General features: G+C 40.3%; 2 protein-coding genes across 2 annotated transcripts; both read right to left on the bottom strand.

The window, feature by feature from the left end:
* Positions 1–259: 259 nt before the first annotated feature.
* On the bottom strand, positions 260–7276 carry chmp5a (charged multivesicular body protein 5a). The gene is made up of 8 exons (XM_030751868.1): positions 7104–7276; positions 6637–6741; positions 6426–6472; positions 4449–4542; positions 4131–4202; positions 3508–3616; positions 1419–1534; positions 260–712 (listed from the first exon to the last, which is right to left on the bottom strand). Exons 1-8 carry the CDS (start codon positions 7170–7172, stop codon positions 662–664), a joined length of 663 nt encoding a protein of 220 aa, XP_030607728.1. The 5' UTR covers positions 7173–7276; the 3' UTR covers positions 260–661.
* Positions 7277–13133: 5857 nt separating this feature from the next.
* On the bottom strand, positions 13134–16796 carry oprk1 (opioid receptor, kappa 1). The gene is made up of 3 exons (XM_030751218.1): positions 16558–16796; positions 15600–15952; positions 13134–13798 (listed from the first exon to the last, which is right to left on the bottom strand). Exons 1-3 carry the CDS (start codon positions 16794–16796, stop codon positions 13260–13262), a joined length of 1131 nt encoding a protein of 376 aa, XP_030607078.1. The 3' UTR covers positions 13134–13259.
* Positions 16797–17532: the final 736 nt, after the last annotated feature.

Below are 17532 nucleotides of genomic sequence, written 5' to 3'. Positions count from 1 at the left end.
TACTCAAACAGCCTCCACAGTCACAGCCTCAATCCAACAGAGCACCTTTGGGATGCGGCAACTGTGTGGTGCAATCATGTCAGTATGGACCAAAATGTCTGAATCTGTGCTATGAAAAATTAAGAGTTCTGAAGTCAAAAGGGGGTTCAATCCAGTACTAGCAAAGTGTACGTAATAATGTGTAAAGGCCAAAACCACGGGAGGAGACAAAGAAAGAAAACAAACAAACAAACAAAAAAAACCATCACAAATCAATAAGTCACAGTTGCTTTAAAACAAACATTTTTATTTTGCGTGTTTCAAATAACCCTGCAGATATTTTAAACAGACCAAGTGTGAATAACCTCCACTTTTGAGAACTCAGACACAACCTTAGTGACTAAACATCACACAAAACTAATAACAAATAGAAATAAATTAACACTAAGTAACACTGATGAATGACAAACTGTTGATGATGACAGGGGGAGAAGATAAAGGGAATTATGTTTAAAAAAGGTTTAGTATGTTACAAGGCCACATGCCAGCACGGTAGAAGTAACAATACACAACCAATCCAAATCATAGTGTTCTCACGTCAAATGGTTTTGCATGTATAAATGTTACTCTACATATAAAAGTGTTTTCAGTTCGAGTGCAGCTGTTTTTATTTGTTCCGTGTTTATGTGGCTGGAATTTGAGGGAGGCCAAACTCATCCACGAGAACACCATCCTGAACACAAAAGGAGAAAAACCATCAGTCACAAGCAAAACATTTACACTCCACTCCAAAAGTATTGGAACAGTGAGGCCAATCCTTTTATTTTTGCTGCAGACTGAAAACATTTGGGTTTGACATTAAAAAAATAGAGAAAAGTACACCAGTGATGACTTTCTTCTTCAGGACCTTCCAAATGGTTGTACTGGCTATGGTCAATGGCTCTGATTGATTTTCCATCTTTTCTCAGCTTCACAATTGCTTGTTTTTCACCCATAGACAGCTCTCTGGTTTTCATGTTGGTTACTCCTCTAACTGTAAATGCACAGTCTGCACAGGCAAAACCCAAATCAAAGACATTCAATGCTATTTATTTTTTGAATAATCAATATAACAGTCCACACCTGGGCAACAAAACACACCTGTCAGTCACATGTTCCAATACTTTTGCTCACAAGAAAAATGGGTGGCTTCAGACAAAAGGTGCTATCTTCTGAACCATGTTTCCAATCCAGACATAAATACCTGGAAATAAAAGCTGAGATGCTGATCGTTTGTATTTATGGCAGGTTTAATAGTTTGCTTACATGTGTAGTCACACCCCAAAGGCCCATTTTAAAACCAAGAAAAATCCTTGATGATTACTTTTTATTTTACTTTCATGAGTTTCCTGCAACCCTGCCCTCCCCGTTGAGAAAACTAAGCCCTGTATACCCGTCACCTTATTTGTCTTGCTGTCACTGGGGATTCCCTCAGGGATGGACGGGGCAGCTGAAGCTTCATCCAGGTAGGAGGTGTCATCATCTAGCAGCAGCTCATCACCCAGTGCATCCAGCTCTGAAATCGCAGTGATACTATCAGGTCACGGCTCAAATTACACACTAGCAAAGAGGGCTTAGCTCCAATAAATCAGACCCGAGCAATCATGGAAACTCCAGACTGTGGATGCTAAAATATAGAGAAAGAGCCCCAAGAGGCAAAGAAGGTAGAGAAGGAAAGTGATAGAAAACAAAATTCAAGCAACAGCAGGTGTCTCTTAAAAAAGAGATGCGTAATCTCAGTGAGACTTTTACCTGCATAGATAAAGAATTATAAAACCTTGGCAAGCAATCAGCTAAAACTCAAATTAGAGCAATAGTTTTAACAGAGGGACCCCACCAGAAACAAGTGGCAGAGGACAGGGTTACACATCTGGTTCTGTGGTGCAATGGATAGCACATTGGACTTCTAAACAAGGACTTAAGGGGTGATTTAAAGGTTGTGGGTTTGAGTCCCACAAGAGTTGAACCTTCTTCTCCATAATGTAAAAGTTACATACTAACCTCTTTACAAGGTATTTTAGGCCTCAAATAAGAAGTCTGCATAGACAAGGCATGTTCTCTGCATGGGTGCTCCTGTTACCCTCGTTTCTTCCTACATGCATGTTAGGTTAATTGGTCTGAGTGTAAATAGTTGTCTGTCTCTCTGTGATAAACTGCCAACATATCTAGGGTGCAGCCCGTCTCTTGCGCTATGACAGCAGGGATAGGTTCTAGCCCAGCTACAACCCTGAATTGGTTAAGCTGAAGGAGACGGGTGGTTATGGGATGGTTTAGATGTGAGTCAAAAGTAGTGGGTTAAAGTCAGACTTTAGAATGGATGTATAATGCATATTTTTATTGCTGCCTTTCACAAGGCTAGTGTTCGATGACATGCAGCTCAGATATTTATCATATACTGGACCTTTGTGCAGCCCCCCCCCCCCCCCCCCCCCCCCCCCCCCCCAGGTGTATTCTACATCTGAAACGCATCATTTTAACTCCCATTCTCATCCAATTAAGCCAAAATTCTTCTGACCACCCACCTGGTGATCCAGTCACCAGGTGGGTGGAGCTTCTTTGCTGTGTGTGTCTGAGATGACTATATTAAATATATCTATTGTAACTGGCATCAAACAGAAGCACACAAAAACAAGTCTGAGCAATCTAAAGCCCGAGTGTTTGGTTTATGTGTGCACACACTGTATACTGACCTCATTATTTGAAATTTTGGTCATAAGAGCACCCACCATTTTAACAGAATTTATTTAACTGCATCACTACAGCTGTGTGTGCATTTTGGAGCTGCAAAATCAGAATAGAAATGTAAAAAAAAAGGATAGCTGACAGAGTGCCTTTCTACCATGTTTTGACCAATATGAAAAATTTAACACGCATAAAGGCAGACAGTGGTGTAGTTAATAAAGATCAATTAGTGATTGCTACAAGTGCAAAGCTAGCACTTTCAGTAGACTTTTACTTTATATTAGACACTATTTCATTAGTGTATTCGAAGCATGGTAGCATGAAAACAAACCAAATTGCAGGGCAGGGAGATACATATCTCATGTACTTTACACTATGACTGAATGAAAACTTGGCTCAGCCTTAAGAAGGTCCTGGGTTTGAATCCATTAGCCAGACCAGGGGGTTTCTGTGAGGAGCTCTTCCAGTGTCTGCATGGATGCTCCCACAGTCCAAAGACATACATGGGGTTAGGTTAACTGGTGATTTGAAAGTGACTTTAGGTATGAATGGTTGTCTGTCTCTGTGTGCTGTCCAGTGTGTATTCTGCATCCCTCACCCTATCACAGCTGGGATAGGTTGCAGATACTTAGTTTTTCCACATAGTTCTGTATATGAAGACGCACTAATGCAGAAGTGTCACTAATGAGGCTCTGCCCACAAAACATGTCACTGGAGCATCTTATAAATACTTTGGCATTCAGTCATTTTGACTGTTTACTTTAATGTGCCCTGAATAAGCAGTCAACCTACAAAATGTACATTTACCTGCTTCAAGATCATCCTCATCGATTTCTGGAGTGCCGTAGCTGCGGCTCAGGGCTTCTTGCACCTCGTTGGCTTCTTCCATCATATCCTCCAGCTGGTCCTGTAAATCCTGCAAATCCAAATACTCATGTTAACTTTTAATGCCTCAACTGTCAGTTATTCCACTTTCAACCAGCACGTAAAATAAAAATTTACCAGTTAATGTTAATTTCATTGGACGTTTTTACCAACTGCTACACAAATAGGAAGAGATTATCACATAACAGCGGGGGGGGGGGGGGGGGGGGGGGGGCTGAAAATGAGCCCTGTTAAGTGAGCTCATTTAAACAAAACTATTAGCCCTTTTTTTAAACTGTGGGGGGCCAAAATCAGAGCTGAAATTATTTAATTATAGAGTAAAATCTGATCATTTACTGAATCATGCTGCTGCAAATGTGTTGCAGAAATATCAACTCAAACACCTGAAATAAAATAGATTCCAGTGGTGATACTTCCTTCAGCTGATGCTCTGCATATGTACGCAAGCAGGTGGAGTACGCAAATAGAGACGGAATTGCTTTCCTAATGTGAAATATCTACACATTACTGTTCAACAAATATATTCACAATTTAAACAAACATACATCAATCTGATCAAGTCTGACATCCTTGTAAGCCTTCTTCATTTCCTTCGCGCCAATCTTCATGGCCTCCACCTGGGAACAGAAAATAAGTGCAGACTTAGTCACTGATAACATTTTCTCTTCAGGATCAAAACACATCCTCCGCCATAACCAAGGATTATTTTATGAGATTTTTATATAATGCTCAAAAGCTTAGCGAGACAATACGATCTGTCATGAATCTACGTGTTTGGTATGAGAAAAGCTGTGGTTTTGAAAAAAGTGCTCAACAGTAGCTAAAAACTGCTTGGAGTCTTTATCATGTTGTGTGGCTCTTACGGTTGTTTTGGTGTCCTTTAATGTCTGGATCGTGTAGTTTGCCTGCTCCATGTTAAAGGACTGCTGAGCCAGCTGCTCCCTTTGACCCTCATACCTGTGTAAAAACAATACAGATGCTTTAATACATTTAAAGCATCTAATGCCTTAACAGTACATTAATACTGCCTTACATGATAATAAACCTTTCACATCCCAGCTGCCTAACACTTGGCTGCAAACCATTCCAATGTGAGCGGGAGGTTGTTGCTTGATGAAGCCAACAGAAACCATGCTTACAGTCCTACAAAAAGGCTACCACACACACAGCCAACTCAAAAAACAGCCTCACTCACAAGCCTGAATTTGACAGCTATTGGCATACTGACAGTACGGGACACTGAATAAAACCAAATACATCCTGACAATATAAAAGCAAAGTTATCAATTTGTCATTTTGTTCTTTCACATATGTCTACAGATCTTAACTAGCATTAAATAAAGAAAAGATATCTTACAGTCAATCACAGCTGCTCTACACAGCTTTCTGCACTCAAACTGGCTGCACATGAAAATGCAAACTTACCTTTCCATTTCCATCTCTGAGATTCACAGAACATTAGAGTGCTCAGTTTTGAAACTTTCTGAAACATGAGTTCTCTGTCTGTGACTCGACATCTTTGCTGGTGTGTGGCCTCTAAACTCAGAAAACAAGCAGCTCACTCAGTCTTCACCCAAGCTAAAATTGTCTGTTTTCATCACCAACTTTCCTGTTTGTTGCATTCTGTATTAGCAAGCTTGTTAACATACAGATGCTGTGGAGGTGAGCCTGATTGTTTAATACAACACATGTGCTGTCGTGAATCGCTGCAGTGACCACAGCCATGATTAGACAGGCCAGAGTTAAGTAAGAAACTAAAGAGACTAATTTATAAAGGGCTGGATTTGGCCCCCAGGCATTACGTTTGACACATGTGATGTAACTACTCATCGGTTACAGCCCTAAACAAAGTTGTTTATATTATTATTATTATAGGATAGATATGTGACACAGTAATTCCTGTGTGAGACATTACATAGTTATTAGAATACAATCTCTGATTGAAAGCTTACATAACAGTGATATTTCAAATTTCATTAAAATTTCATTAATTTAGTGAGGATACATATTTTTTGTACTTTTTTCTCCCATTTTTTAATCTTTCCCTGTTAGTGATTGGCTTCCTTTGTCACCCCTCATTTCCCTGATTTTGTTCACTTGCTCACTCCTTATGTAACGACTCACCACGCTATGGGGTGGAAGATCAGGTAGGAGGAGAATCGTGTTTTGTTTTCTTTCAGATTCAGCACTGTGTGTGTCTTTTCCTTGCACATACTTCTTCTTTCAGCTGCTCCCTTTAGGAGTTGCCACAGTGGATCATCTGCTGCCATCTCACCCGTTCCCTAGTATCCTCCTCTCTGTCACACCAACCCGCTTCACTACATCCATGAACCCCCTCAGTGGTCTTCCTCGTTTCCTCATGTCAGCATCCTTTGTCCAATATATCTACTATCCCTCCTCTGCCTTGCCTCGCTAGCTTTGTCTCCAAACCACTTAACCTGAGCTGTCCCTCTGATGCACTCATTTCTAATCCTGTCCCTTCTGACCACTTCCAACAAAAAATCCTAACATCTTCATCTCTGCCACCTCCAGCTTGGCCTTGCTACCATCTTGCAAATCTTGCCTTTCTCTCTTGATGCTATCCTTCTGTCACACTACATGAGATATGCAATTCACTTACCTTTGACGATTAAATAAAAATGTATTCAAATAGTTTATAGTAAATAGTTTAAAGGCTTTATTTTTACCCTGTTTGTTGTTGGCCAACCACGTCATCTGAATCTCCTAAATATTAACATATCCAGCTTTTCTGCTTATTTGCCAACATCCACACTATTGGTCCGTAATAAAAGGGTACAAGTATATGCAATGCAGCGATGTCTGTAAAGTGAAGGACTCACATTCTCTTCTGCTTCAGGACTCTCATTGCCTTCTGTTTCACCATGTTCTGCAATTGAAAAGAATGAGAAATAAACAGCATACAGGACAATTATATATATATATATATATATATATATATATATATATATATATATATATATATATATATAGATATATAGATATTTGTCCTGTAACCTTCAAAACAGTCATGATTAATACCGTGTGCCCTACCTTCGAGGGCCCATCTCTCATCTTTTTCAGCTGATCCTTGTACTTCAAGAGTTCTGCATCTAGCCTGCCAATTTTCTTTTCAATGGACTCAGCCCTTGCATCCACCTGGAGCGAGGAAGAGATCAATTAGATGTAATTTTGGCAGACAAAATACTGTGCTAAAACGCTCTGCCTGTATGTGGGTGCATTAGAAGAAAATAGAGAGGTGAAAGCCTGCAACACAATTGAGAGCTGTGGCTAACGAACACATCCCTACTTCACAGTCCAAGCGAGGCTGAGTGTGAAAGGAGAGGCCCCGTTTGTCTTTTATTCCAGCGGAAAGTGCTGATTAACTGCAGCCTCTGAGCGAGCTGGCACGAATTGCTGTTTTGACAAGCCTTTTGTAACCATGCTAGCTAAGCACCGCTACCGTTAGGTCACATAATATGAACATAAACAACAAAACCTCGCAGCCTGACAGTACTCACAGTGCCGATACAGTCCGACAGGTTTGGAGGAGGCGTTTTGGGTTTTCCTCGTCCAAATATTCTGTTCATTTTCTAAACTTCAGCCTTTAGCTTTCCTTAGAAATCACAAAAAGCATCAAATGCAAAAGGATTTCTTCATTGAAGACACCCGGAAGCAACTGTTCAGACGCAAAAAGATCCCATTGGTTGGTGTAAACGCTTCTGACCAATGACAGTTTAGATGCACCGTTGCCACTTAGTGGTGAGCAGAGGCACCGCAGCTTGCAGAGGAACTCTTTTGTCCCCACAGACAGCATCCATCATCAGTCTTTGTTACCCCCCTTTTGCAGATAAAATGTAGGTTTTTATGTAGATTTTTTAATAATCTGGCTGTTTCAGGAATATATTTATATTTACTGATTTTAATGTATAATCCCCATTAACTTAAATACTGCCCTACAGAGTCAAATTACGTTGAAATGTGTACAAAACTTAGTGCTGCTTTATAGTATGGCACATTTTATTGGGTGTTTAGAAGTTATAAAATCCCTTACTAATGCTTACAGATCTGTTCTCAGTGGTACAAGTACTAAGAGCCTGCATTCAAATCCAAGTAGAGGAAGGATGGAAGTCTTGCAGATAAATGGTTCCTGTATTATTTTTTTAGATTGTTAAGAATTGATTGATTATCTGATGTAATGGACTGTATGTAATGCTTTACACTTTTTATATAGTGGTGACTCCAAAGAGGGTGGGATGCTGGTGTATCCATTAGTAGTGCTGCCTCGCAGCAGCAAGGTGTAGCTGGAGCCTTTGCATGTTTCCTTGTTCTGTATGTGCTTGTGTGGGTATTCCTAGAGTGTTCGTACAGCACACAGACATACATGCTAGGTTAACTGGTGAGTGTAAACTAGCTGTATAGCTGTGTTGGCCCTGTGGTGTTCCCGGTGTCAGCTGGGACAGATTAGGGCTTAAGAAGATGAATGGATGAATGGCAATTCCAACAAACAAACAAGACAAATCTGAGGGATTTTGAGATGTCTAATGGGATACTGGACTTTTCTTTTCTTTTGGTCAATTTGATTATTAACCTATTTGAAGAGGCATTCAAATGAAACTAGAGCTGGAAACACAGCCAGTTACTTAGAGCATTTACTCTATTAACTATTAGCTATAGTTTTCTCCATGAGTGTCATGTTCAAATGTTTGTTGGTGTTTGCTGTTTCTGACAACTGAGTATGCTTTAATGTTTGATAAGTATCAAAAAAGTAAATGTTTCTCACTAATAGTATTTGATTATGAAATTAATGGACAAGTAGTTGACTGATTGACAACTCATGGCAGCTGTCAGAAAACCATCAGAAATTATTTTTCTAAAGGAGCTGCTGAAGACACAGCAAGTGACAGAGAAGGAAAGTAATGTGGAGTTGAAAATAGGGACTTTAAATGTAGGGACTATGACTGCTAATGCTGATTATGGAGCTGCCAGGAGGAAAATAGGATGCTCACAGAGAAGATTAATGGATGTAGTGAAGGAGGACATGCAGAGGGCTGGTGCGACAGAGGAGGATGCTAGGGATAGGGTGAAATGGAGGAAGATGACCTGCTGTGGTGACCCCTAAAGGTAGCATCTGAATGAAGAAAACAAAGAAGACACTTTTTGTAGTTTGGGTGGGGTGATGCTCAGGGGATATAATCTGTATTTGTTCTGAAGCTCTTGTTTTGGGTTATATTGTATCAGGCATCAGCATGCAGGACACTTGCTTTGACATTTTAGCTCCCTACATCTTCAAAAACTCCTGTCCAGCACAATATTTACCTTTCACAACCTTCCAAAACCTAATAATAAACCCTTTATACTGGGTGCTATTTTGAGCAGCTGTCAATGATGTGTTAATATGGCATAATTACATATAGTACTAATACACATAATTTAATATTCACATCCTGTTTTTCCCCACCACTTTTATCTTTAGCATATGCCTTCTGAGGCAAGCAATGAGTGGACACCTGTTCAATCGTTATTAGAAGGCAATGCTTATTACTGAACCTGGCAAAATGTAATGACTTGCTAATGCACTTGCACCTTGGGATACAGAGAGTAGAAAAATGCAGTAATCTTTGTGATTATAGCTGTCAGCTTCAACAATCCAGGCAAGGACTGATTGATTTAATTTGCCTCTAAAATCCCCCAGAATCCATGTTATCTATGCACCATTATGCTGCCTCATCCAGAAGCCTTTCACAAATGCCAACCAGAAATAATGAAAAAAATATTCTTTTGTAATGAAAAGTAAATACAAACCTGCACAGCTGATGATAGTGTTTGAGAAATAAAGTGTCTCATTCTTGGCCGTGCAGTGGTTGCAGTCAGGAAGCTGCCTTTGTCACTTCCAGCTCACTCTCAGTATATTATTTTTTTCTTTTTCAGCTACATGACCATTTTCTCATCTCATGCTCTCATCAGCAGAATTAAATTTTTTGTTTGTGCCTCTCCTATGTTACAAATATTCTTTAATTTTTTTCTCATCTGTTGCCATTATTGGGTATGATTTGCTTAATAAAAAAATCCCAGCTCACCCCCTCTATGGGCGGTCTTTTTGTCCTCCAAGCTCAGGTCCTCTACCAGAGGCCTCGGAGCTTCAGGGTTCTGCGCAGTATCTTAGCTGTTCCCAGGACTGCACTCTTCTGGACAGAGATCTCGGATGTTGTTCCTGGAATCTGCTAGAGCCACTCTCCCAGTTTGGGGGTCACTGCCCCAAGTGATCCAATTACCACGGACACCACTGTTACCTTCACCTTCCACATCCTTTATAGCTCTTTTCTGAGCCCTTGGTATTTATCAAGCTTCTAGTGTTCCTTCTTCTTGATGTTGCCATCACTTGGTATTGCAACATCTCTCACTACAACTTTCTTTCTCTGTTTGTCGACCACTATGATGTCCGGTTGGTTAGCCCTCACAACTTTGTCTGTCTGTATCTGGAAGTCCCACAGGATCTTAGCTCGGTCATTCTGAACTACCCTTGGGGGTATATCCCATTTTGACCTTGGAACTTCCAGGTCATACTTGGCACAGATGTTCCTGTATACTATGCCCACCACTTAGTTATCCATAACTATGTGGTGGGTTGTCTCAGGGGCATCTCTGGACAGCCTGCACCTGGGGTCTTGCCTTGTGCGGTAGACCCCAGCCTCTATCGATCTTGTGCTCAGAGCTTGTTCCTGTGCTGCCATGATTATTGTCTCTGTGCTGTCTCTTACAGCAGTGCTGACATATCATTAAACTCCTCACCCAGGGGCTGAATTTACAGTCAGAGCAAATTCCTCTGTGATGCTGACAACACAAAATGCCATACAATTAACACAACAAGCCTTGGACCTCTGCCTCTCCCTTAGTGTGCTCACCATAGAAACATGAACTTTGTATCTGAGTTGAATTAACTTAATAATACATTGAAAAACAGAAGCACTGTGGAGGTGGGCTACAGTCAAATGACTGAGCTTTGATGTCTGTTCATATTTCACGTCCTTGTGCCCACACTGATGCAATTAAAGACTGAACTGAAGCTCTTCTTTGTGTCCATCACAAATCTCACATTTTACAGCTTTATTGTGACTTAGTTGTGCATGTATGAAACATGTTTTTGACATCAAAAACTAAAATATACATCAAAATATCCAACAAACACAACAGCAGCATCAAACATACATGAGGCTCTGAACTGGTCTGACTTCAACTGATATTGTGCTGCATCAAATAAATTAATAGCATTAGAGGAATAATTAAAAGAAACATATAACCACATATATGCTCGGTACGATGTTAATTGTGTTACATAATGCTACAGTATCTTTAAGCGTTAAGCTCACATGGGACAAGCTGCACTTTAATAGCCTTAAAATGTAACTGCTAAAAGCTAACTGCAGATTTATTTATTTTTTAGAATAAGCACAGTGGCTGAACTATGATGCTGAAGATAAGGCACACAAACAAGGCACAAATCACAACTTCTGCTGTAACTACTCTATCTTTATCAGAAACAGGTAAATATATTACATTACATATAGGAATTTATTTGATTAAATCTGTTTGACCTGATGTCTACTATAACAGCTACAATAATAAGTTCTGGAAACAAAGACAAGTCAGTAAATTTGAACAAGATGAACAAAAGACTTCCTACACACCATTACAAAGTACTTTGAACCATCTGAAATGGAAGGAATTTAATACATCATAAAACAAACCAACTTCAGTATTTGTGTACAGTCAAACACTGATGATCATTATTCATTGCAGAATCACTGCAGCCAGTTAAAAATGTATGTAAAGCTGTGTTGCTGTTTAAATCAAATGCTTAGTGTCACATTTCAGCCTATTAGCTATTTATCAGCACTTACACTCACAAATGAACACTTACCAAGCCCAGAGAATGACAACAGGTTGAGCAGAAATTTACAGTACAGACATCAAATTGCACTAAATTCTGAAAGCACTGTTGCGTAGATACAATGCATTGTTGTCCTGATGGTGGTTGCCATAAAGCCCTCTGCCCAGTTTTCACATGTAGTTCTGGCTTCAGAGTGGATGAGAACAGGCTGACACTGTGTCCTCTTTTCTCAAAGAGACAGCAGCATCACAGCTGTAAATGTTCAAAGGTACAGTTGATACAGTTCAGCTTAAAAGAACAATAGCGACTGATGTTTTGACAATGAAGCCGTCGTCAAAGTCAACCAGCGGGTCAAGGAGAAAACACTTTGATTCACTCTCTTCAACCTTTAAGTCATGAATATGAGAAGATTTATCCCTGAGTGGCTGTTCATTATTCTACATTAGTTAACTGTCAATCTGAAACAACTATTCACAGACACCAAAGCATCAAACTGCAATGCACACATATAAAACAATGATATACAGTAATGCACATTGTTCCCAAAATAATCAGGGACAGTCTCTTGTTTCTTATCCTGCTTCTGAAGATCTTTTGATCTTATTCATGGTAATATGAGAGTCGGGGACAATGTACTGGTCAGGGGAACAAAAATGTGAATGCTGCCACACAAGAACTTTTGGTTTATTGTATCTGAACATTTGTCATCATCTTTGCATTTCTGCCATTGACAGTGACAAATGAAGAAGTGCCAAAAGCTGCAGCTCCACTTGAGGCTGGCTCCAAACCAAGTCATTCTCCATAGACTGCAGTGTGAAAACACCCAACTTTACCGCAAAAATCAAACATGTTTGCAGCCTGCGAAAAAAATAAAATAAAATAAAAAAAATTCTATGGCTATTTTCTGTATTCACAAAAACTACACGGGGGTGAATTTTTGTTTTAGTGATTAATATTCTTGTAAATAACTCACTTTCTTAAATTGGATTAAGGCTTAAAGAGACGCATTGTTAGCTGAATGGCTGCGTTGAGTGATGGGGTTGGTGAGGACTAGGTTGCTAGCTGTCTGTGAGGTGTCATCTCTGCAAATTCCTTTCATAGACCTGGACCTCTTGACTACGTATATTAACTAATAACTTAGCACAACACTCTATTGTCTAAATATGGTCTCTTCTGGCACCAAAAAATAACAATAAGAAAAGCAACATCATGGTGACAACAACAATATAAAACTTGTTACTTTAACCATCACAGTGACTATGTCCATCTTTTGTAATTAAATACCAAAACCACTGACAGGTTCATCTTTCTATCAATAATTTTTTTACTTAACTTAAAGTGAAACCCATTCATGTCTATGCTTCTTTTAAAAAATAAGTCCCCTCTGTGCACGATTATATACAGTTCATTCTTTTAAGGCTTAATCATCTGTGTTCTGTGGTCTCAAATGGGACTGGAGTATTCCTTGGGGACTATTTTCAGTGGCTTCAGTGACTATTCATTGGAGCAGAATATTGTACATAAAATTAGTAGGCTCAAATCTTTGTTGGTTTTGGTCTTTGTGTTTTGGTGGGATTTGTGTGATATGAGAAAAATACAGATTAGCGCCAGGCTAATCCTTTAAGTGAACATGTTTTTGGCTTATTTGACCAATGTGCTGGATGCAGACTAAAATCAATCTCTACCTCTGGCTTTTATTTCAGATAGCAGTGGTGATTTGAGTTAAGCCCAGCTCACTGGAGTCCTCCCAGCTCTGATAGGGCATAGAGGACATGTCCATGGCTAGTCATACGGGCCTGGCCTGCTTCACACCCCGACGAGCTTCTGTGGGGCATGAGTGATCACGCAGGGTGCTTCTCACGCGGCTCACTCCCTGACAGTCACTTTGTCCTTGTGCTCCAGGACAGCAAAAGTCTCTGAAGCACCTCTTGAAGTTCTCATCCAGGAAAGCATAGAGGATGGGGTTAAGGCTGCTGTTGGTGTAGCCCAGCGCCACACAGAAGAAGTAGGCAGCCATGACAGCGGTCGTCTCGGGCACATTGGTTGACAGCGCCTTGACCAGGATGAAGATGTGGATGGGCGTCCAGCACACCACAAAGACGGCAACCACCACCAGCACCAGACGAGTGATCCGGCGCAGGTTGCGGTCCTTTTCACGTGAGCCTGACAGCAGCCGGACGCTCTTGAGCCGCATGACCATTAGGGTGTAGCAGACAGTTATGATGATGACAGGTGCCACAAAAGCAAAGATGAAGACACAGATCTTCATCAATGTGTCCCAGTAGGAGTAGGGCTCAGGGAACTGTAAAGCACATTCTGTAGTTCCTGTTAGTCACAGAAGAATACAGTTAAAGGAACAAACGGCAAGAAGTGCTCAAAGTGATGTCAAAAAGACACACTCAAAATTACACTGCAATGTTTTTCTTGTGTTTATTAGCATGAAGCTGATGGCACTATAAAATGTGATTTAAAGTTCCCCATTTAGCATGTTTAAATGGTAAATATCAAAGACGTGTTTATAATACATTAAAATGCATTTATTAACAACATTAAAAACAATTTAGATGTTTGTTAATGTAAAGTATTTATCAGACATTATACACTCACCAGCCACTTTTTTAGGTACAGCTGTTCAACCACTCGTTAATGTAAATATCAAATCAGCCAATCACATGGCAGCAGCTCATTGCATTGCAGACATGGCTCAAACTGAGCATCAGAATGGGGAAGAAAGGAGATTTAAATGATTTTGATTGTGGCATGGTTATTGGTGTCAGATGGGCTGGTTTGAGTATTTTAGAAACTGTTGATCTAATGGGATTTTCCCTCTCTAGGGTTTACAGAACGATCCAAAGAAGAGAAATTATCCAGTGAGCAGCAGTTCTCTGGTGCAAATGGCTTGTTGATGCCAGAGGTCAGAGGAGAATGGCCAGACTGCTTTGATCTGATAGGAAGGCAACAGCAACTCAAATCAAGGTATGCAGGAGAGCATCTCTGAATGCACAACATGTTGAACCCTCTGTACCATCTTCTGATGGCTGCTTCAGCAGAACACGCCATGTCACAAAGCTAAATAATCTCAAACTGATTTTTCTTTAAATGACAATGTGTTCTCTGTACTCAAAGTGCCTACAGCAACTGCCTGATGCTATCATGTCAATATGGAGCAAAATCTCTGAGGAATGTTTCCAGCATATTTTATTAATGTATGCTGCTAAGAATTAAGGCAATTCCAAAGGGAAAAGGGGTCCAGCCCAGTAGGTGTACCTAATAAAGTATATTTTGTTCTCTATCATCTGTTATCATTTACTGTGTGTTCTTGTTTGTTTTATTTTACACAAGGATCCAGTCATTTCCCAAAAAAGGAGTTACACACTAAATGTGGGACTTAAGGTCAAGTGTTGACAAAACATTGGAAGGATCAGTAATAATCATCTTCAGGAAAATATGATACTAAATTTCACAACAACAACAACAACAAAAATCAAAAGTAATCTGCTTATGGAAGAAAAGACAGAAGATTATTAGAGTCACTATGAATTATCCTTTTTGCTCCTTCAAGGTCTTCACAAGTGGGTGATGGACCATTATGTGAACTCTGCATTCAGCATGGCTTAAAAATTACAAAAAATACAATGTGAGAGAGAGCCTGTGATGCATTAAAGCTGCCAGTTGAGAAAGCTAAAGTCCAGAATTAGATTAATGAGCAAGTCTTTGGGTAAAGTGCCCCTATTGAATAGAGGTTCATTTTAAAGATGAACTTCAGACATCCACTGAAAGAAAATATAATCTTGACTAATCTTTCTGCAGAAATACCCATTTTGTCTGTCATAGCTTCATCAAATCAAGTAGCTAATAGGCTCTCATCAAACCAACAGAACATCCTGTTCATTGAATGTGAAGGAGCCAACTGAGATAATTCTGAGCTGGAAATTATATAGAGCTTTAGTGGAAAATCGCCTATAAGAGTCCCCTTACAGCTGGAAGAAGGTAATTTGTCTCAATAGCAGAAAGCCTTTAAATAAACTAGAGAAATATAACATGAAAAACAAGAACAAAATCAATTTAAAGATCAAAAGTGGAGTCATAGCATTGCATGAAATGGTGAATGTTTGCAAGGTCATACCGTTATTAGTATTGGTGCTGCCCAGTATCATGGCAGGGATCCCAGCAGCCGAAGACAGCACCCAGATGATCACATTGATGATCTTGGCCTTGACGGGCGTCCGGAAATCCAAGGCCTTAACAGGGTGACACACGGCAACATAGCGGTCCACGCTCATCATGGTCAAGGTGAAGATGCTAGTGAACATGTTATAGTAATCGATGGAGATGAAAACTTTGCACGCGACCTCGCCAAACGGCCAGGAGCTGAGCAGGTAGTCGGTACTCTGGAAGGGCATGGTGGTGGTGACCAGGGCGTCGGCCACGGCCAGGTTAAAGATGTAGATGTTGGTGGCTGTTTTCATTTTTGTGTATCTGAGGGGGAAGGAGAGGTAATCACGATTTTCTTTGATTTTCTTTGCTCTGAAGGAAGCGCCAGTAATTAAATCACGTGTTCAAAGAAGGGTTGGGGTGGTGGTGGTGGTGGTGGGGTAGTACTTAACTAAACAGTACTTAAAATAAAGACATACCTGCATGAAGCTCTGACTTAAAAAAAAAAAAAAAAAAAAAAAAAAAATATATATATATATATATATATATATATATATATATATATATATATATATATAGGGACATACCCATTTTTTTCTGAAACAAGAAAACACTATATGCACACACCGTACAGTGGCACAAACGACGAAAAGCCAACATTTGCGCAAAAAAAGTTTAAAGACAATTAATTTTAAGCCTCTGTTCTACTTGATACGGTTGATATATGGCCCAGCGTGGTCCTGAATACAGCTGATAGTAAACTTCATGCATTTTTGAAAACACATGAACAAACACACTGCTATTGACTTGTTCAATGCGAAACACATTTCCATATTGTGAGCTATTACTGCCGATACGCACTCCGTTTCACACTGACAGGTATAATTTTTGACACAACACGTAACACGCTTTCAAAGCTGACAGCTCACCTTATAATGACATACATCACCAAACAATTGCCCACCAAGCCCACCACGAACACTACCGAGTAGACGGCGACTATGATTGGGATGATGGGCGACATTGGTTCGGGTTCAGCATCCCAGGTGCCGTTGGCAGTGTAGTTAATGATGTCCGAAGGTTGCCAGGTGAAGTTTGGGATGCACTCCCCCGGCTGGCCCGAGGGACACCGGTCCTCTTTGAAGATGTGCACTACACTGCTCTCCATGGTGCTGAAAGCTGCCGCCGCCGCCGCTGCTGTTGCTGCTGCTGCTGGGCGTAAACTGACCGCTCAACTTAAACCGGTGCAGTCCAAGACAGCAGAATATCTGGCGACTGTTTAAAAAAAAAAAAGGTGGGGGTGGGGGTCAGTTTTCTCCATTAGCACAGACTGTGAGATCTGTAAGAGAGAACAAGAGCCAACATCACGCGCTCAAGGACATCATTACACAAGTGTGATACCACCTTACCTGCTTTCCACCTTCCAAAAAGTTTATTTAAATAATCCCAGGCGGATCAGACGAAGTGCAAACACATCCGGATGCGGGGAAAAACGTCAGAAACAAAAGGTTTCTGAATAGTTGGCGAACGCGCAGCACAATCCGCTGGCTGTGCCACCGCTGCGTCCCCGAAGGTGCGCACTGGCAGCCCGCACTGCTCAATCAGTGACATCAGAGGCAGCGCCAACAGATATGACAGAGTATCCAGCCAACATAAGGACTCTTGTAATATGAATCACAGCCAGATGGAAACAGACTCTTTAGTACTCTTTTATGTAGATTTGGTCCATTTTTGCAGTATATCTGGTACATAGATTACTTAGTGACTAACGCACTTTGACCATTAAACCACCTTGAAGCTTTAAAAATAATTAAATATTCTTTTAAATATATATTTTTCTCTGTGTTGTATTATCATGTTAGAATTCATATTAGTGCTGCCAACTCACGTGAGAGCTACCACTG

This window comes from Archocentrus centrarchus, chromosome 17 (genome assembly GCF_007364275.1).
Source record: "Archocentrus centrarchus isolate MPI-CPG fArcCen1 chromosome 17, fArcCen1, whole genome shotgun sequence".
Classification (NCBI taxonomy): Eukaryota; Metazoa; Chordata; class Actinopteri; order Cichliformes; family Cichlidae; genus Archocentrus; species Archocentrus centrarchus.
The sequence above is the reverse complement of the archived record's forward strand: the minus strand, read 5'-3'. Positions and strand labels throughout refer to the sequence as shown.